The sequence below is a fragment of the Pelodiscus sinensis genome, chromosome 1 (genome assembly GCF_052426305.1).
Source record: "Pelodiscus sinensis isolate ZL-2025 chromosome 1, ASM5242630v1, whole genome shotgun sequence".
NCBI lineage: Eukaryota > Metazoa > Chordata > Testudines > Trionychidae > Pelodiscus > Pelodiscus sinensis.
Window position 1 is genome coordinate 81459443 of NC_143052.1, and position 21750 is coordinate 81481192.

A 21750-nucleotide genomic window follows, 5' to 3' on the forward strand; every position below is an offset into this window, starting at 1 on the left:
TGAGTAATTATAAACTTGGACTGAACACTCTCTAGAGATGTATAAAGATGAAAATATAACAAAATGGCCAAAAAGAAGTGGAATATTCAAAGGATTAGTAAAACTTTTTAAAAATCCCTTGGAATTATCTAATTTTCTACTTTTTTTTTAAATAGTAACTTCAGAGATTAAATCTGCCTGCTTTATCCATTCAAGCCAGCAGCACCTGTAATCATGTGTAGACTTAGTTAACATCCTAAGGTGCTGCTGGTCTATTCTTTATTCAAACATGCTCTTTTAGGCTTTTCATAGTGAATCGCTGAATGTATTTAAATGCTTTTGCAAGAACTTTAAACTTTGTTTTTCCACCCTTAAATATACTTGATCTTGACTCTAAACTCTATGGGTATCTTGCTGAACAAGGTTGCTTATTTTGCTTATTCTTTTATTAAATGCTACTTTTGGCTAATGTATAGGATTCTTTACACCTGTTACCTATTAATATGGCATACAATAATTCAGTGGGACTGTGTAAATTAAAAAAGAAAATAAATTAAATTAAAGAAGAAAATATTCTGTAGGAGTCCATATTATTGTAATCCCTTGTAAAAAGGAACAATGTAGGTGGTGCCTGGTGCAAGTCACATCTGATAATGCCACATTCAGAGCTGACTGATTTTAAAAATAGGACAGACACACACAAAACTAGTATGTTTTTTAACATTAGAGCTCACCAAGCCATTAACAAGTGAGCTCCTGTATGACCACATGGTTACCAAGAAACAAAAAACACAGGGTCCTTAGACAATCCAGCTCCTACCACTACTGAAACATCAGGTCTTTATGATGAGAGAGGTTACTGAAACCTAGAGTAATCATATTAAAGGACCTTCTAATCCAGCGGTGGGCAAAAGGGCCTCCGCGGGCCAAATCCAGCCCCCCAGGCAGATGGATCCAGCCTGCAGAGGCCCTGCTGGTCCCCTGCGCCCAGGCCAACTAGCGCCTGGGGGCAGGGGAGCGGGAGAAGGCCCCTGCTGCCCCCCGCAAGCAGCACACAGCGTTTCAAAGCTCCTGGCAGGGCGGGAGAAGGCTTCGCGCGCTCCTCCACCCCCAGACCCTAATAGACCTAGGGGCAGGGGAGTGAGGGAAGTCTCCTCCCACGCCAGGGGCATGGACACCTTGGGGGAGTGTGGGGTGGGAACAAAGGCACTCCCTCACCGCCAGACCAATCACTATCTGGGGGCAGGGAACCCAGAAATATCTTGGCCCTGCCCCTTCCGCTCAATGCCCCGCCCCTTCCTGTGCGGCCCAGGAAAAAAATTATTGCCCACCCCTGTTCTAATCCCAAAGGAGCACCTATTCTCCCCGGTCAGTATGTATGCTTCAGATATTATCAAATATCATGCTGGAGCCAGTGCCCTTACTAACTAAAAACTAAAGGTTTATTAATATAAAAAGAAAATAATTATTCATTGGCTAAAGGAATCACAAACATTACAACTGATTTCAGAGTTTACAGATGAGGAAAATAGCAGTGATGTTAAATCTACTCATGTGCAACCAGGCTCTCTGGGTATGTCTACACTACATCGCTATTTTGAATCCTGAGCCCCCCTCCCCCACCAGCACCGGCTGCCCCCTGGGATGGACCTGGCTCAGGCACTAGGAAGGCAGGAGAAGGGACATTCCAATGGTAAGGAGGTAGGCTGGGTTCTGGTGTGGCCTGAGGGATAGGATAACCATGTAGGGGGCACAGAGTGGTGGGTTCAAATCCTGGGCCACTCTCTCACCCCCCTCCCCTGGACCATTATTTCAAACTAAAGGGCATGCTATTTTGGCACCCCTGTAATCCTCATTCCACGAGAGTTAAGGGATGTCTCGAATAGTGCATTAGTTTGAAATTTGGCATTGTGTAGATGCACCAAATTTCAAAATAAGCCATTTCAAAATAAAATCAAAATAAGACACACAGTTTGTGTAGTACACATTTAGTATCTTATTTCGAGTTTATGGTGGTGTTAGATGCTTCCTCTGATTCACCCATTAGATTGGCAGTCACCAATCCATAGTTCAACACTCTTCTTTTTTAGAAATCAGACTAGAGAGGTGGAGCAGGAATGAAGGCAAAGCAGTCATGTCACAGTTTGCAGTTCATAGTTCAGCCCACGTGCAGAAAAAGTTACTGACCAACATGTGATCCAGGATCAAATGAGCTTGGAAAGTTACTGGTAAAAACTGTGTCTTCAATCACATGACCTTATCACAAGGCACGCACTCAGAACATGCTCCTGGAGAAGTTTTCAGGAGGGTTCCTAGAATGCCAGATTGTCCTTAATACGCCATCAAGTAGGCTGGTTAGTGTTGATATAAATCTGCCCTGGGGTGTGAACCTGGAATTCAAGATGCTTGAAATGAAAATAGTCATAACTTCAGACACAAAGATGATATATGTATATAAACAGGATTATTTTAGTGGATTACAATTTTTCACAGTATACTTTGTATCACATTTAGAGCAATTGTGTAACAATGGCAATGCATTAATGATAATACATTAGAGTACACTCGGATACCATTCTTTTTATATAGCATCACAAATATCAGGAAACATTCTTAGAGCACTATTTGTAATGCTTTGTCTTTTGGGACTTATGATGTGTCTGGCACACTTGTTGCTTTAGAAGTGACAGCAATTCTTCAAGAAAGAGAGATCTGGGTGTAGTCTGCATGCACTATAGTATTCTGCTCATTCAATTACTGATTTTTTTAAATGTATTATACACTGTCTGTGCATAATTTCTGGTGTTTTTGCTTGCTGTTTATGATTGTTAATAAGAACTTAAATAAGTGTCAGCCGATGGTCAGGGCAGTGTGTTATACACCCGAGACTTCAACTGCTGAGACCGGGGTCCCTTGCAGCAGGCAACCTGGAGGAGGTTGACGGGCGCCCCAATAAGTTTACAGGGAGAGCTTATAACACCTCAGATTTTAGCTGCTAGGATACAGAAATCCCTTCGCAGCAGGCAGCCTGGGGAGGCTGAGAGGTGCCCCAACGGATCTGTCCCCTGGAAGCGACACGATCCAAAACGCCCAAGCTCTCCCTATATCTGTCCCTTATGACCGGCTGAAGTTCTTTTAAATTGTGCTAGGTTCGGTTACAGCAACTGAAGGAGTCAGGTTAAAGCTTAAACAGTTATTATTTTATTGTTACAGGGTAAACTTAGTTGTTAAATGCTACTACTGTGTTACAGATAACACAGTCACTACAAAGGACAGGACAGAAATTACACTAATAAGTCACTTACAGGTACCATGAAACCCTTTTGCTTCTCTGAGCTCTTATTAAATGCATGCAAAATAGACACTTAGCAGGTATAATTCTCATCCCTGCGTTCCAGACTTGGCATGGCCAGCGTCTTTCTCTCAATCCCTTGGGAAGAAGTAGGACGAGGTTGGGCGTCCCACAGACCTCGGGAGACAATCAATACCTGCCAGCAGGTGTAGATGATTGGAGCTTAAATGGGGTGGGCTACTAAACCCTCTTTATACCCCTTGGGTCACGTAGGCTTCTTCCTGGTCTCAAGTGGCCAATTAGGAAAAATGGCTTTGAATGCCAAGTTTCCCACAAAGGGTGCAAAGCATAATTCACACCTGAGAAAATGCAGACAATGGGCACTTCTGGTATGTGATGGGCGAAGATTCCTCTCCTGGGACAGTGCAGGCGTGTCAATTACTGGTACTAGCCATCAGGATGGTGGGAGGCCCCGAGTCGTCAGCTAGCCCATTTACTGTCTGGTTTCTGTTTATGGTAGAGTCAGGGACAGGCAGCACACCTGTGTTCCCAGGGCATCAAAGGCTGACTGCCTTTCTCTTGCTCTTGGGGGGGGGGGGGGAACAAGATGGGGTTCATGTCTGGCTACAATAAGCCACCTATTTAACAATATCAGGAGAAGCGCTAACAGTTTTTCTCTTGTTGTTCATGTAGACTAGCTGGACGCAGACGTAGCTCTGTGGTGGTAAGCTTGCCTGGACTGGAGGTGTTCCCTGGAGACCTACTGGTGTCAGACGATGCTGCTGACTACCTACAACGCTCACCATTGCTGCTAAATGCAGGTCAAATACAGGGTGGGTTTTGATTATTTTAAGTAATGTGTAACCCCCTTTTTCCTCCCTGGTTTACTTGGGAGCAGGTCACACTCACATTTGTGCCTGTGCACCTGATGTTTTAACATAAAGGAGAACCTGAGTACCCCAATGGTGATGTTGTTTAGGTGGGAATTCCCTATACACCCCCTTGCTGCAGTCCCTTGTTCCTAAAGAATATACAATGATGGTGGTGTCTCTACCTGGCTGGCCTTGTACACACTTAATGATGTGCTGTGGCAGCCTCCAGGAGTAAAATTCTTCCCGTAATAACCTGGAACTAACACCAAAACAATAATTATAAATAAGATATATCTAACGGATTACATTAGAATTAACACACCTTTACTTAACAACTCAAAGTAACCAGGTTTAACAGCTAAAAATTAACAAAAACAATTAGTAAAATACACAGAAAGAAAGGAAACTTATCTATCTGGCATTTGCACTGCTACCATTTATCCCACCCCAGAGAGTGCACTCCTCTGGATTCAGAGTCCCAGACACTAGCTTGCGTGGGTGCTCTTGAAGGTCTGCAGCTTGAGTGGAGACAGTACTGTGCAGCTTCTGTGTGTTAGTCCAAGCTGAGCAGCCAGCTACAAAATCCCTCTGCCACTGGAGCAGGCCCCACCAAATGCCAGCAGCTCTGGTTCCCCAGGCAGATCACTCTGGCTCTCATTGCACCCAGAATCAGTTTGTCTTTTGTGCTCTGTTCCAGGCAGCACTTTTCCAAACAGCCCAGTTCCTCACAGTTACCTCCTGTGTAGGTTTATGTAAGCTCTTCCCAGCCACAGGCACAGCCAAGATCTCTCCCCTCCAGGGACAATCAACAGCAGCTCTTAAAGCAGCCTGCTAGATCCAAGCCCTAGCAGGCTCTCAGTAACAGGCTCTAGCTGCAATGCAACACAACTCAACACAACTGCTCCTGGCCTGGAAAAGTTTCAAAATGAAGCCTACCCTAACTCTTTCTCTCTCCATGCCTGGAAGACCCACCATCTCCCTGTTTTTTCCCCCAAGGGCTCATGGGAGTTGTGGTCTCTAGGGCTAGATTGCAGCACAGAGGATCCTCCCAGTAAAAGTCAGAGGCCCCTTTAATAAGGGGACTACACATGCATAAGCTTACATTTTTAAAGAAAAAGTTAAATTATACTTGGGGCATAAACCAAACCCCCTCATGATTCAAAGCTGAAACTTCCAGGTGCTAATATAAAAATTCCCTGTGGATTTACTATTATCAGTCTTCTATGCTGATTAGCTGTATAATTCATCTGCTCAGTGAATTTTGCCTACAGTAATATTGGTGTTTAGTACCAGCATTAGTTTATAAGGTGGGCCACTTGCTCCAAAAGAAATTCTATCAGATAAATAAGGCGAGTCAAATTATAGCTGTTAATATTCCTATGGCTTGATACTTTGCAGCTTTTCTCAAACCCAGGCAAATATAGTTTGTTTTTCCTTAGAACTAGTCTACACTGCTGTGCTACATCAGCAGAGCTTCACCAATGCAGTCGCACCACTGTAATGCATTTGGTGAAGGTGTTTTATGTCAACATGAGAGCACTCTGCCTTCAGCATAATTATTCCACCTCAATGAGGGGCAGAATTTGTATCAGCAGGAAAGCATCTCCTGACAAATTAGCACAGGGAATAACAGAGGCTGCGTCTAGACTGGCATGATTTTGCGGAAATACTTTTAACGGAAAAGTTTTTCCGTTAAAAGTATTTCCATAAAAGAGTGTCTAGATTGGCATGGATGCTTTTGCGCAAAAAGTGCTTTTGCGCAAAAACAGCCATGCCCAGTATAGACGCGCTTTTGCGCAAGAAAGCTCCGATGGCCATTTTAGCCATCGGGCTTTCTTGAGCAAAAAATTAAGATGCCTGTCTACACTGGCCCTCTTGTGCAAGTATTCTTGCGCAAGAGGCCTTATCCCTGAGTGGGAGCATCAAAGTATTTGTGCAAGAAGCACTGAATTCTTACATTAGAACGTCAGTGCTACTGCGCAAATTCAAGCGGCCAGTGTAGACAGCTGGCAAGTTTTTGCACAAAATCTTGCCAGTCTAAACGCACCCTAGAGTGTTCACATGAGAAGTTATACCGGTATAACTATAGTGATACAATGATGCTGGTAAGATTATTAGTGTAGACAAGCTCTTACACGCTACAAATTAGCATATATAAGTTCTAGCTCATTGTCACAAACTGCCTGAACACAGCTGTTAAATTTTAGCTAAGTATAAATTATGTCTCCTTCTTAAGAATGTTATTTGTCTCTCTCAAAACAAAAGCTGCAAAATTATATTCATCATCTTCCTTTTGTTTTCTTACCCAACAATGTATTTGTTTTAATTTCACCCAGTAGAGTCCAAAAAATCAAGGTGGCCATTCGCCAGAAAAGGAGCTGTGAGTATATTACAATATAATTCCTGTGATAGAGTTTCCCACAGATTATTGCTGTGAAAGGATAACATGGTTGTTCATTTTGCTATCTCTGTAGAAAGACAAAGGGGTGATGAAATTAAAAATAAATGTCCCTTTCAGTCAGGAAATCTGTAGGGTAACCTGCCCCCTACATACCTTTCATCCTGATCTGTTATAGATATAAACTGGTTTAATCCCAGAAGCACAAGGTTTTGTTGGCTTTAATTATAACAACTATAGATACCCATACAAGTAATCAATTTCTTTTTAATCTTGTAAAGTTCTTGACTTTCCTGTGGTCACATGTCATCCAGACTAAGCAGTTAACAATCGGACTACTCAAATATTTACTTTTAAACTGGTACTTAAACTGAATTGGGGTCAAAATCACTTTGTTGATGGTGTTAACAGAAGGATAACATTCTTCAAGGAAACAAATTCAATACACTGAAATACTATTTACCAATAGTTGAAGGGTCCTGCTAAGAGCAAAGCCAGACTAACACTGAGTTGGCTTTGGTCTCTAAGGTCCCACTCTTGCAATGCAGTGTGCTAGAACAGACTTTGTTCCTGCCCACCTGATTGACTGGAGGGTGGCTGATAGGTGCTGAGCTCTCATGGAGTCAGCACTTGTGCAAAGAAGTCAGAACAGATCCATAAACACTGTTGCAGCACTACACCCCTGTTAAAACAACTGTGGCTTTATATCTTAACCATAGGAATCACATTTAAATAAAAAAGTAAAATAAAAAATTAGGTAAAGTATAAATATTTTCCCAGTGACTTGGAATGAAATAATATGTGAATGATTACTAACAGGAGCTGCTGCTTTTACTTGGAGATGTACATGATGTCATTTGAAAGTTAATTACCTGCCTATGTACAATTAAATCTTGGGGTGGAGGTTATTTTATTTATTTTCAATCAGTAATTCTGAAAAACAAAGTTAGTCACAAAATCAAAATGATCTTCTGAGGAAAACAACATTTGAAATAAGTGCTTTAACTTTCCTCAAAGATTTAAAATTGGCCTACAGCATCTGTAGGTGCTCGGTCAGTACAGTAATCAGGGCCATAAGTACCCACATAGCTAGACTGATGGTTCAGAAAAGTTAATTTAATAGTTTACCAAGAAGAATTTCATAGTTCATGCATTTGCAAGGTGAAACCTTATGGCCTTTGCTATGGAGGAAGATCATAAAAGATGTTCCTTTCTAGTTTGACACAGGATGTGGCAGCATATATTCTTAAAATATTAATAATGGGGCCAAAATGTTATAAAATAAGAGTGGGGTTGAATTCTATTTGTATGATTAACCCCCTTGAAATGCATGTGGCAATTCACATATATAAGGGCAGTAGCTTTAACCCTTTATTTGGATTATGCTTTAGAAACAGCCCTTAGAAATGGGATGGGTTGATGAGAATTAAATAGCCTTTACCTAATTTTTTATTTTACTTTTTTATTTAAATGTGATTCCTATGGTTAAGATATAAAGCCACGGTTGTTTTACCAGGGATCTAGTGCTGCAACAGTGCTTGGATCTGTTCTGAAACAAAAGACAGGACTATGCAGCACTTTAAAGACTAACAAGATAGTTTATTAGATGATGAGCTTTTGTGGGCCAGACTGTTCTGAATTCCTTCCACAAGTGCTGACTCTGTGAGAGCTCAGCACCTATCAGCCACTCTCCAATCAGTTGTTTGGCATGCCCCACCAATCAGCTCCTCCTCAACCCCTCCTCTCTCCCCTCCCGCTAGTGCATCTCTCCTACTGCCAATCAGCTGTCCAGTGGCAGATGGAAGATGCTGAGAGAGGGGGATGAGTAGAAGTGGTAAGTAGCACTGTAAGGGTGGGGCGGATCAGGTAAGGGGCAGAGCAGGGGTGGGAAGAGTGTGAGGGTATGTCTACACTACAAAGTTAGTTTGAACTAACGGATGTTAGTTCGAACTAACTTTCATAGGCGCTACACTAGCGCTCCGTTAGTTCGAATTTAATTCCAACTAACGGAGCGCTTAGTTCGAACTAGGTAATCCTCATTCCACGAGGACTAAGCCTAGTTCGAACTTACTAGTTCGAATTAAAGGCTGTGTAGCCCCTTAATTCGAACTAGTGGGAGGCTAGCCCTCCCCAGCTTTCCCTGGTGGCCATTCTGGCCAACACCAGGGAAACTCATCTGCACCCCTCCCGGCCCCTGACACCTTAAAGGGGCACGGGCTGGCTACGGTGCCCGTGCCAGGTGCAAGCCTGCCAGCACCCAGCCAGCAGACCCTGCACCTGGCACGGATCGAGCCACCCACCCAATGCCCCCCAGCCCTCCCCCTCTTCCCAGGACCAGGCTTGCAGCTCCCGGGAGCTTGCCCGGGACCGCAAGAGGCGGGCACCCGCCTGGGCTAGTGCGGACATCGTGGACCTCGTCCACGACCTCCGCACTAGGCACAGGAAAGTGGCCGTCTAGGGCAGGAGAGCTGCCAGCCTGGCCACCCAGGAGCAGGTGTGCATGAAAATCAAGGTGGTCCACTGAGACCCCCGACCCTGAGCCCTGAGCTTACAATGGCCGTCCTGGGTCAGACCAAAGGTCCATCTGGCCCAGTAGCCTGTCTGCCGACAGCGGCCAACCGTAGGGACCCTGGAGGGAATGGACCGAAGACAGTGACCAAACCATTTGTCTCGTGCCATCCCTCTCCAGCCTTCCACAAACCTTGGGCAGGGACACCACTCCTACCCCCTGGCTAATACCACTCCATGGACCCAACCTCCATCACTTGATCTCACTTCCCTTTAAACTCTGTTCTAGTTCTAGCCTTCACAGCCTCCTGCAGCAAGGAGTTCCACAGGTTAACTCTTTGCTTTCTGAAGAACAACTTTCTGTTACTAGTTTGAAGCCTGCTACCCATTCCTTTCCTTTGGTGTCCTCTAGTCCTTCTTTATGGGAACTAATGAAGAACTTTTCTGTATGCACCCTCTCCACCCAAGTCCTGCTTTTAGAGACCTCTATCCTGTCCCCCCTCCATCTCCTCTTTTCTAAGCTGAAAAGTCCCAGTCTCTTTAGCCTCTCTTCATATGGAACCTGTTCCCAACCCCTGATCATTTTAGTTGCCCTCCCCTCTGCCAGCCTCTCTCTTCCCCTCTCCCACCTCCTTTTCCCAGTCACCCCCAGTTTTGTTCAATAAAGACAGATTCCATTTTTGAACACAATTGTCCTTTATTTTGTACATCAAGAAGAGGGGCTAGGGAAGGGTAAGTGGAAGGAGGTGAGGGAGGAATGGGGTACACGCCCCCGATGGGGAGGACTGGGCTGTCTCTGCGGGCTTCTGGTGGTGGAAGCTCTCCTGCAGCCCCCCCAATTACCCCCTCTCCCCAGATGGCAGCCTGCGGCAAGTGCAGCCGGTCTGATGGCCGAGTGCTGTGATGTGCCCAGTGTGGGTACTCCGGGCAATCCAAGCCAGGACTGCTTTGCAAGCGGGGCACCCCTGAGAACTGTCTGTCCGGGGTGGGGGTCGGGACCCTTTAAGCACAGCCCTCAGCTAGCCTGAGACAGCATCTCCACGCTCTAAGTCCTCCTCTGATGCCCTGCTGACACTGCTTCCGGCCATCCTTAAGCCTGGTTCAGGGTCCACTTAATGTGGACATGCTAGTTCGAATTAGCAAAACGCCAATTCGAACTAGTTTTTTAGTCTGGATGCGTTAGTTCGAATTAACGTTGTAGTGTAGACGAACCCGGAGGGAGGCAGGCAGGCAGAGGCTCATGTAAAGAGGAGAAGCAGAGATGGTGCCAAGTAGGGGTGGAGCACTCAGGGGAAAGCTGAAAGTAAGTGCTTGCATTTCCATCAATAATTCCCTTAACAAGCTTGTATATAGTAGGTCCCTGATTCTGCAAACTGATGTATGCAGACAGATCCATGTACCCACACAGAATCACAGGGTTAGAGGGGACTGCAGGGGTCATCTAATCTAACCCCCATCAAGATGCAGACTTGTTGTGTCTACACCATGCAAGACAGTTAGCTATCTAGCCTCCCTTTGAAAACTTCCAGTGAAGAAGCTTCGAAAATCTCCCAAGGCAGTCTGTACCGTTGTCCTGCTCTTCTTATAGTTTGGAAGTTGTTTTTCTAAGATTTAATCTAAATCTACTAGGCTGTAGTTTGAACCCATTGTCTTGTCCTGCCCTCTGTGGCAAAAGAGAACAACTTTTCTCCATCTTTTTTATTACTATTTATTTGCTTACACATGGCACAGGATCCGGGCTAGATCTAAGGTTTTTGAGTCATAGCCTCACTTTGTTCTCATTTTGGTCTCCCTGCATGTGCACAAACATTCCTGTTGATTATCAATTTTTACTTCAGTTCAGCAGAGCAATTAAGCACATGCTTAAATCCCACTGGAATTGATGAGATTAAAGAAATGAGGACAAAACAATGAAACAATAAAATAAGCATGACAATTTTCAAGCCTTTTTCAGTAAATAAATCAAATTATATTGCATTTGAAAAGCTTCCCAAGCATTTCCCCCTTCCCAAATTACCAGTGATGAATAAAAATTTCCAGCAGCTACACCACCAGATGCTACCAAATAGTTTAAAATAAATATTTCTGTATATATGGTTTGCATTATTAAACCAGGATAAATATGCAGATCCCATATTTTATGTACTGTTGCAGTGTGTGCATCTATATATTTAATTAAATAAATGACTAAACTGTGAAAATGGTTTCTATGGGGGATGCAATTTCTGTATGCTGGTTTAGATCAGTTCGTTCTCCCATTTTGTTTCTGTAGTGGTAATATAGTAGTTACCACAACATTCACTTTCTTTGCTTTCAGATGGTAACAAATGTTCTAGATAATTATTAATGACTCCACAGTAGGAGGTTCACACCAAAACTCAAATTCCCATGCTGCTATGAGAGCTAATGAGGCTTTAAACTTGTTTGCTCCCTCAGAACAGTAAAATCATTATAGAAATCTGTTACTGATATAAAATAACACATACACTGTAAATGTACTTCTCTATCTAGGGTAAAGTTAAACTCGAAGGCTATGTCTGCACTACAAAGAAAAGTCAGAAAAAGATGGGCCAATTGCAAACCACTTTTCTTCTGAATGAGGCTTTTCTGACATTTCGCCCATCTACACGAGGCCAAATGTCAGAAAAAAACCCTCTTTCGGAACATCCCTTCTTCCTTGTAAAACAAGGTTTACAAGGATGCCGAAAAGTATCTGCTTTTCCGAAATTTTTTTGGACTCAGCATAGCTTTTCCGGGAAATCTCCAGTATGCCGGAAAAGCTCTGTAGTCTAGATGTACCCTAAGGGATGTCTATACTATAGAGGAAGATCAAAGCTGCCGCTGTCGATCTTTCAGGATTCGAATTAGTGGTCTAGTTAAGACAGCTAATTCAGAGTGAGAGGGGCACTCCAGCTGATGCCGGCAACTCTGCTTTCATGAGGAGTAAGGGAAGTAGAAGGAAGAGTGTTCTTCTGTCGACTTCCTGCTTTGTAGACAGTACCAAAAGCCAGGTTAAGGTACTTTGACTTCAGCTATGCAATTAACGCAACTGAAGTTGTGTATCTTAATTCAACTTTGTCCCATAGTATAGACATCCTCTAAGGAAAAGCAGATTTCCATTATACCAATAGATATAGATTGAAACTTTATTTGAACAGACAGGTTAGTAATCACATTTTTTAAAAAAAACAATCCCTTGATTTCCTTTCTAGGTTGCCAACCACTACTAAAGTATTGATTAAAAAAAATATTTTCATTGACCTTTCTCTGCATGTGTTATTTTTTTATTCATAGTTTTCCTGGCAGCTAGAAAAATGAAAATAGAGGAGTAAATTTCCCCTTTACTCGGTCAATTTCATCTTCCTGTTCTCTTGTATTAATACAATTAAGGATGAGTGAGCAATTTGCATTGAATGTCTCTTTTTCCATTAACAAAATTCTCATTTCTATTTGTCATTCAAAATTATTCACAAATTTCTTGACAAATATTTTACCTCCAATCAAGTAACTTGTGAGTGTTTGTTGAAAATATTAGTCATTTTAACATCCAAATCCTGATTGTCATAGATGCTGATCCTGCAAACAATAATAGTATGTATGTATGTATATACATATATAGCTTAACATATTAGTCTAGTTCAATACATTCGTAAAGACCATGACAGTGATATCTGCTGCATTCTTGATTTTAATGGTTGAAAGCTAATTTTCTAGATCAGATATTTGCTTTCACTTGTCTTTACTTTATTTAAAGGTAAATACATTCTTCATATGTTAATTCTTTAAAGGTATAAATAATTGGCTACATTATTATGGTTTTAGACTGCCAGAACCTCACCACTATTATGTGAGTCTTTCTTGAATGGGGCTATTTGCATGTTGAAAGTTAAGCATGTGCATAAGTATTTGTTAGACTGGGACCTGAAACTAAGAATTTTGAGGTTCAAATATTTAAAATTTGCAACAAATTGCAAACTAGTTATTCAAATGGCTAGGAACATTTGCTAATAATTCTGAAGTTCATTCAAAAGTGAGTTCACTAGCATTATTCATGGATGTAAAAGTTAAGCACATGCTTAAGTATTTGCAGGATCAGTGCCTTAATTAGAAACAGCAAATAGTGCTGTTTTTGCTTACTGATAGAATGTCCTCTGGAACTAACCATCACAGATCAAACTGTGCATTTCAAATATGATAAAGAAATACACATTTCAAAATTTGTCTTTGGCAAATATTCCAGCATTCATTTTAAAATTCATTTTTCAAGAATATTTATATTGATAAAGTACAAGCACTCAAATGGTCTCCAAAAACAAATGTGAAACACTGTCAAGTCACCATTCACTTTGAAATTCTAACAAATGCTTTTGGCACGATGCACAATGTTGTGAAGTTTGGTTTGCAAATGCTGCAAGCAATGTTTGTTTGTTTTTAATCCATTGATTTTTATTTGTTTGTTTGTTTGTTTGTTTGTTTGTTTATGTATTTCCTAGGAAAATCTCTTTGTGTTAAATAAAACTTTATTTTTACCAGCCCTCCTGAATACACACACTCTATATATTATGGCAAATTTGACCAGATAGTGTTACTTTAAATGTGTGATTTAAACCAGGTAAGATTCAATATGAAAATATTTTGAAAAAATATTTACTCACATAGATTTTCTTAGCACTTGTCTCTGATGTTTGTATGTGCAAAGCAAATAGAATATATTCCTAGATGGGTTTTCAGAACAGGCCATTAATGAGTTCTGATACTCTAGGTTACCAACAGTCAAAGACTGCCATACTGTAAAACTCAATCTCATTGTGCCAAGGGTCACCTTGACCTTGGCTCCTATCCAGATGCAATATGTTGAAGCAAATGACAGTGCTGCATCCATGCTCTTTTCACCTGATACGTGTACCTGAGTTGGCAAAGAAACCAAACAACAGAGTAAGGTCTTTGCAGATTAAAACACAATTACTGAAGCTAATGACCATATTATTTACCTCTTTAACGTGTAACATGTTGAATTTATCTTTAAACAGAGTAAAGACAAACAAAAGCAAATGTCTGATCTGGAAAACTGTCTTTCAACCATTAAGATCACAGACAGCAGTGGATATGAGTTTCACAGTTTTAAGGTATTGAAATATATAAATCTATAGATATTAGAATATGTCCATGTGTCTGTCTGCGAGTCTATTTGTTCAAGAACTCCTCCTAAAACAGTGTAGTGCCCCCTCTCCACCCGATTACTTTCTTTAATGCCAATCTGCTTACAGGTTTTGATGGACAGGTCTGGGTTCTTCTGGATCCCGCCACCCACTCAGCAGGTTGTAACCTCTTTATGTTTCCCTATGAAGTTATTTGGCGGTGCCGCCTCCCCCTCCTCACTCCATCCTGGCAGGATCACCAGGGCAGCTTGGTAGGAAAATTCTAACCACAGAGTAATCCCCACTTACCTGCCAGATAGTTGGAGACTTCCAAGAAATAACACAAATACATACAATATATTCAACACAATAATCATATGACAAATCATATGACAAATAGAACATAACGGGGTAAAACACTATTTTTAGGTTCACCGGTGCCCATGATGCTAATACCTGTGACTTGCCCCAGTCACGTGACTTGATGTAGCAAGTCAGTGTAAGATTAGTGTCCCATTGGTACGCGTACTTTGCTGGGGCCCTTGACCTATGACCACAAAATTCTTCTCTGCAGTAGTTTAGAAGTGTGGCTGACTGGGCTCAGTACAGCTCAAAGGACTCACAAGCGGGAAAAGGTGGTAAATCCCTCCACAGGTTTAATATGCAACAGGTTATAAAATCCCCAAGCCCTTACTCCCTGGCTTGAGGACACAGTTCAGGGAGTAGGGAGTCCCCAAAACAGATTTCCTGACTGTCTAACTAAAAGATGATGCACTCACAAACTCCATGAATGGTCCTCAGGTTCAAAGATTACTCTGGACTCCTCAGTCACGTCAGATGGTTGATCTCTGCTAGCAGGGATTCTCTTCAGGCAGGAATCAGGCTGCTTCAGTCCCAAGATTTCCCCTCACCCAGGAGTGGCCGGAGGCTGACTGCGGCAGCTGGCGCCCCAGGCGGAACACACGATCAGCACCCCCACCTGCAGGGCTGTCAATAGACTGACGTTATCATCGGGTGCCCTGTGACGTCATCATCAGGCGCCCCAGACAGCGGTGCCTTAGGTGGCGGCCGAGTCCACCTATAGTCATGGGCCGCCCCTGCCCTCACCACAAAGGGGTGCAGGGCTCAAGACGCAGATTACACAACTGTACTAAAATCCAAACTGTAGTCTCCTATCCCACCGTCCAGACACACACTCAGCAGGCAGCAGTCCTGAACTAGCAGACAGAGCAGAGCTGACCATGTGGTGACTGGTCTCACCCAGGGAGCTGGAGGGCTAACTCAGCCTGGCTAGGGAAGTTTCCCAGCAAACTCTACAAACTGGGAATCCGGAGTGGAGAAAGGAAAAGCCCTGCTGAGGGATCTTGCATTCGGGTCCCTAGAGGCCAATTCACAGGGGGAACCCTGCATGCAGGCCTGGGGCTTATGAGCGCCCCACACCACCAGCCCTGCCCTTGCTTTGGCTGGCTCCCCTCTCCAACCAAAAAAAATGGCTACTCCCCTCTCCTGAACTCCCTGGGAGGGGCATCTCACTCCCTATTTGTTGCTGGGAAGACTCTGAGTTTGCCTTGGCTTCCCCTCCGTACCAGGGACACCGTGCCTCTCCCTGGACAGCCAGCAGACAGAGCCCCAGAATCTAGGTAATCTCCTTGGGGATTACAACAGTAAGAGCGAGGGCCTCCAAATTTGATATGCAGCTTCCTTTTCTCCTAATTTAAAACAAGGTCAGGGTTTGTTTGTGCCAGAACAGCCAGAAGCCCTAGGAAAAGGACAGTTTTCCATAACATGCAAAGGGAGGGGCTGCTGTTCTGAGGGATGCAATATGAGATTGGCCACTGGGGGCAGCAAATCCACAGGAGAGAGCTATCTTGCAGCATGTCCATTGGGGGCAGCTGCATCGCCAAGAGAGTGGCCAGCAGGGCTGGGGATCTACCATCCAGCACACCAGTAAGCAGCCCCCCTGCCACAAACCCAGGGTAACCGGGTGAGGAGAGAACGGGCCCCGAGTGGGCTGGGGGAGGGGAGGTGGAAGAAAGAACTGGCCCTAGGCAGGCGAGGTGATAACCTGGTGGCTGGGAGGGAAGAACAGGCCCCGGGTGGGTTGGGGAGGGGGATATCCTGGTGGAGAAAAGGACAGGCCCCGGGCAGGCTGGGGGGTTTAGTTGCGGGGGGAGAGAAAGAACAGGTCCCAAGTGGTCTAGGGGAGTGATTTGGGGGGGGAGAAGAAAAACAGGTCCTGGGTGGGCTGGGGGGTAGCCTGGGAGAGAGAGAACAGGGCCATGGCACCCAGCCTCCTGCACCCTCCCCAAGGCTCTGCCTTGAGAGACCCAAGCAATGCTGGGTACATCTGCTAGTATTTGACATACTGTACTAATAGTCTTCTCCATTGGACTCAGAACTTCTTTTCCGTTCTTTGTGTCCCTTTTAAAATTAATCTTTTCCCTGCCAGTAATTAATATGAGCAATCTACATGCAGAATCGCTATATAAATGTAGGGTACAATTGTTGCAGTAGAAGTTGGCTAGGGTAGTGGTTAAAACACATGTCTAGGAGTCAGCCAATTTGGGATTTAAGCCCAGCTCTGCCAGATTCCATGTAACATTCGTCACTTAGGACAGCGATTCCCAACCGCTGGCCCACAGAGTGGTGCCAGTCCTCAAACTGCTGGCTGCTGGGCCGCAGCAGCTGCCAGAGTTGAAGGCAGCTGTTTGCGGTGGCTCAGCTCTGGCAGCCATAGTGGCTGATTTTGCCCAGCGGTGGTGCGACGGCTGAGGTGACAGCAGGAAGAGGCGAAGCAGGAGGTACCTCCCTCCATCCATCCCTCTCCCACCCAGGTAAGATGGCAGCCCAGCAGGGGCTCCGTCATCCCGCCCCTACATCTCTGACCATGGGGGCGCAAGATGCACTTGGGGAGGGAGGGTGCAAAGGAGGACGGCTGCTTCCCCTGCCCATGCGGCAGTAACGGCCATGCTCCCTAGACGTGACAGGCTCACTCTGGGGAGTGCGGAGGTGGGGTAGAGTCAAAGAGCAAAGGGGTATTGGGTAACAGTATGGTGGGGTCACGGGGCAAGAGGGTGTTGGTATGGGCTGTAGAGGTCAAAGGGCATTGGGTGTAGGGGTGGGGGTCAAAGGGTCTTAGACACTGGAGAGCAAGGAGCTGGGTTGGACCTAGGTGGACAGGCAATACTTTATTTGCAAATTCATTATTAGCATAATGAATATTCAAATATACAAATAAAATGTTGCCAGTCTGCCGAAAGTTTGTGAATGGGTTTGCCAGTCCGCGCTATAAAAAATGTTGAGAACCATTGACTGAGGATTTGTCTCCACTGCAGCTCACAAAATGCCTCCCAGCCTGGGTGGAGAGTCACATTAGCTTCCCTCAAGCTAGTGCTCTAGCAGTGTGCACAATGTGTCTTGGGCAGCTAGCCTGAGCCACTTCCAAGTCCAAGCTTGCCTGCACCTTTGTGTCAGAGCTTGGGGGGCTACCTTGATCCCGTGCCCATTCTGCAATGATCATACTGTTATTTTTATTGTGTTGGCTCAAGTGAAGCTAACTTAAGTGTCTTCCTCCAGGCTGGAAGGCACTCTCCCAACTACAGCACAGATACATTTTTACAGTCTCTGTTCCTTGATTTCACCATCTGTAAAACATATATAAAAATACACCTCTGCTTCACAGGGATGTTGTGAGATTAAATTTGCTAATATTTGCAAACTACCCTGAGACTCTTGGATGCACAGTGACACATAAATGCAAAGATTTATTCTGCATTACTATTATTATATTTCCACTTTTAGTATTAAGAATATATACTGAGATGTTTGTGCTTCACGATTAAGCATCCAATGAAAGGATGAGAACTGTAGTGATGCAGGTCACAGTGCAGAGGGTTGGACTTGATGACTTCTCAAGGAGTCTGTTCAGCTTTACATTTCTGTGATTCATACTGTATTTTAAGACATTGCATAACGATTGCCTCTGTTTGGGTATCAGTCCAGTATTTTGCATTGAATGAACAAAAGGCTTTTCCTTTCCTACCCCGCAATCAATAGAATAAAACTTGGCATGAAATGATGAAGACGCCAGAGGCTAAGCAGAAAGACACCGATGATCCATTAGAAGTGAAGAAAGAAGAATCTGTTTGGGAACTTTTTACAAGTGAATGCAGTTATTTTCTGGATCGCTTACTGGTTCTCAAGATGGTAATTTTGTATTTATTTCTCCAGTAGATAAAACATCTTACTTGTCCTGACATCACTGGGGAAGGAAGAAAGTAATCTATAACCTTTCCTTCTAATATCTCTATGGAAATTACTTGAACTCTTGTGCTGTGTATTCCTCCAGTCTTGTTTCTAAACCTATTTCTACAATTCTCTGGTTTTCATTTCATCCTGATGAAATCTTTTCCTCTGTGTACCTCTTCTCAGTGCTTTGCATCAATCTCTCTTGGTTCAGTGCTTTCTGTACTCCCAAGAGCATCAGAAGCCATTTTACTCTTTCTTTCACTATTTCTCAACTCCCACTCATCGATGGATAATGCTCTACCTTCCATTACTGCTAGTTTATTTAATTTTTACTCCCGGCTTATTTATCAGCTTAGCTTGAGGAGAACTGATGGGATGTAGTTGTGTTATTCATAATGTACAAATTCAACAGGGCAGTAGGTCCAGTATTTTAAGCTTCCCTCCCATCCAGCAGAAAAAAATAAAATTAAATCTAAACTTATTCTGAGGAAAATTAGGAATGTCTTCAAAGTTGAACAAGCTGTGACTGACTGATGTGACTGACATTTAGGCACATGCAGTATCTTTTTATAGGTGATGAAGGAAGATCTATCACAAGGGTTTATACACACACATTTATCAAAAGGAAGGTGGATAGGGCCTAAGGAACAGCATTTTAAAAAGCATGTTACATTCTGAAAATAGAGTTTAGCCTAAAAAAAAAGTTCCGAAGTCAAGTGGATGAGAGAGAGCACAGTGTCCCATTGTAGTTGACAGATATAGTGGGAGGGACAGGATTATTGGACAGCTGGAAAAAGCCAGGATGAAGGTGTCCTGCAGTCCAGAAACATCTGTACAGAGTAGAAGCAGTAGATGTTTGCTAAGGAGCACAGCTAACTACACATGGTTTTCCTGTTAGGGAGGGAGGTGATGAGTGTGGAGGAAGAACCTAGAGAGAAAGGCAGGTAGATACAATAGTATTGCCCGGTGTGGCTCACAAATGACACAGACTTTCCTCCCCCATACTGTCCTGCCCATCCCCATTTTTAATTATTCTACAGCAGTGAAAACAAATTTGCTTATGAAAGAGTTTGGCAAATCTCACCCTTCTATTTATTTCTTGCTGCTTCCAATATTCCTCACTATTAAATGTTCCACTTGTTCTAATTAAGTGCAGCTGACATTTGAGACTATGGAGAGTTCTCTCCTCAAGTGACATTTTTCTCAGGCTCTCAGATCATTAGTTCATGACCGCTAGACCAATGCAGGGGCAAGCATAAACATTCATTCTCTTCACCCCTCTCCTAGTGCTTTGAGCTACATCAGTAAGCACTTTATTCCTGTTTTGACATAAAACCATCTCTATTAAAAAAAATCCAGATTTCTCTGCTCATTTTTAGCTAATTTGAGGACATCATTTGGTATAAATCAAAGTAAGTCAATGGGACCCTCCCCCCCCCCCAAAGAGCCAAGCTAGAGCACCTGATGCATAATGTGTCCAGTATTCCTCACGTTCACAGTTTTCTTTCAGCACAGCTGAAATTCACACCAAAAAAAGAAAGCCACCCCACTTCTCAAAAATGTGGCCCAAAAGCCATTCCTCTGTCTAGTGGGACTCTTCCACCCTCCATGCCTGGGTGTACACAGCTACATGGAGATAGACATGGAGGAGGTCTGAGGTAGGCATAGGTTAGAGGACAGGGACTTAGGAAGAGTGAGATTGTGGACCACCATGTCTGCAACTGCATAGATCTGTGAGTATGAAGCCCTTCATACAGGTCTGCAGAGGCTGCAGTACCCATTGCTGACCATAGAACAGAATAACAGCCATGATGGGGCTACATTGCTGTCAATGGGCTGGCTGTGTATGGATTCTGTAATGTCAGACAGTTCATCATTCCTGCCCAAATCCCACAAGTGAGGCTTTGTGCAGGCCATGAAAAACTTGCTCCTAAATGCTGTGATCTCAACCATTTCATAGTCTGCCAAATGAATTACTGCTTACAAAGAAATATATGGTTAAATATATTGGCCCTCTTCAAATTAATTGGGTGGTTAGAGTTCAGTTAATACAGAGAGTAAATAATATGGCTTTATTGTCTTTTTAAAGGTATTTCTGAATACACTGAAATACCTGCAGACCAATGAGTTCCTCTTGGATGTGGATTTGTGGGGACTTTTTGCAAACTTGGAGGAATTAATCCAGGTGAGAAAAAAACAGGAATTTCCTTTAAACCAAAAGCTGACAGCATAATTAAAAAGGAGAACAAAGAATAGCCAGACCCAAATTTTAGTGTCTGTATCTTGAACTTAACCCTAAAGACACTTTCTCCTTTGACAAAACAGTTTGGATGAGGCTTCATCAGTCAAATGACTCTCATATGATTTCATGAATAGGCACAGAGCCATTTGAGATTTGGGTCTGACTGTTGTCTGGTGGTTTCCTGTTTTGAAGTAAATGTCATATGACAAGGTTGGAATTAGTTCTTTAAAACAGTCTTGTTAAAAGCATGGCATTAGGTGATACAAACATTAGGGCAGAACAATCATGACAGCCAGATCCATACAATGAATGTCCCATATCAAACACGCAGATAGACATGACACGTCTGCTGTGCTGTAGTCCCTTTGTCCTTCTGGAGTAGCACAAAGGGAATGGAAACTACCCTCCTCTCCAGCTGGGGATTCTCCAGTATGAACGAGTCCCTCACAAGTGTAGAGCTGACATGCTGGACATCTGAGCTACTGACCCTGCAGCTTCTCTCCCCCTTGCCCCAGAAGTCATGGGCCCTCAGTTGGCAATCCGTCCCCCTAGGGACACTCTGCCAACAAATGCAAGTTAATTTAGCCCCTAGGTTGCTCTAACATGTCCTGAGCCAGAAAAAGACTCAGGGATCAACACTCCCTGATGGACTTCTGGTGTGACCACTACCCAGACAAGGAGACCATGTTCACCTTTGTCCGAGTGAAGGGTCAACGGTCATTTCACTCCCAGTTGGATCGCATTTACGTTTCTTGTCATCATCTTTCCCAGGCCTGCTCCTCCAGCATTCAGCCAGCCCTACTCTCGGACCACCACTTGGTGGCTGTGACGGCCTCTCTTTCTTTGAAGAGGCCAAGGTTGGCCTACTGGCATTTCAACAACAGGTGTCTGGAGGATGTGGGCCTTGTAGCATCCTTCCAGGAGTTCTGGCTGGCCTGGCACAGCAGTGGTGGGATTTTGGGAAGGTGTGTGCACAGCTCTTCTGCCATGACTACACCTGGGGAACCAGCTGGCGGTGGGACTCAGTGATAGAACAGATGGAACAGGAGGTTTTAGAGCTGGACAGGCATCTG

At 43.7% G+C, this 21750-nt stretch overlaps 1 protein-coding gene across 1 annotated transcript in view; it reads left to right on the forward strand.

Moving 5' to 3' along the window:
• PLEKHG7 (pleckstrin homology and RhoGEF domain containing G7) overlaps positions 1–21750 on the forward strand; it is a 61460-nt gene that overhangs the window by 7993 nt on the left and 31717 nt on the right. The window contains exons 3-7 of the mRNA XM_075925536.2: positions 3965–4092; positions 6483–6523; positions 14080–14175; positions 18244–18393; positions 20525–20620. Of these exons, the coding sequence (XP_075781651.2) occupies positions 3965–4092; positions 6483–6523; positions 14080–14175; positions 18244–18393; positions 20525–20620 (511 nt within the window). The remainder of the gene's footprint in view (positions 1–3964; positions 4093–6482; positions 6524–14079; positions 14176–18243; positions 18394–20524; positions 20621–21750) is intronic.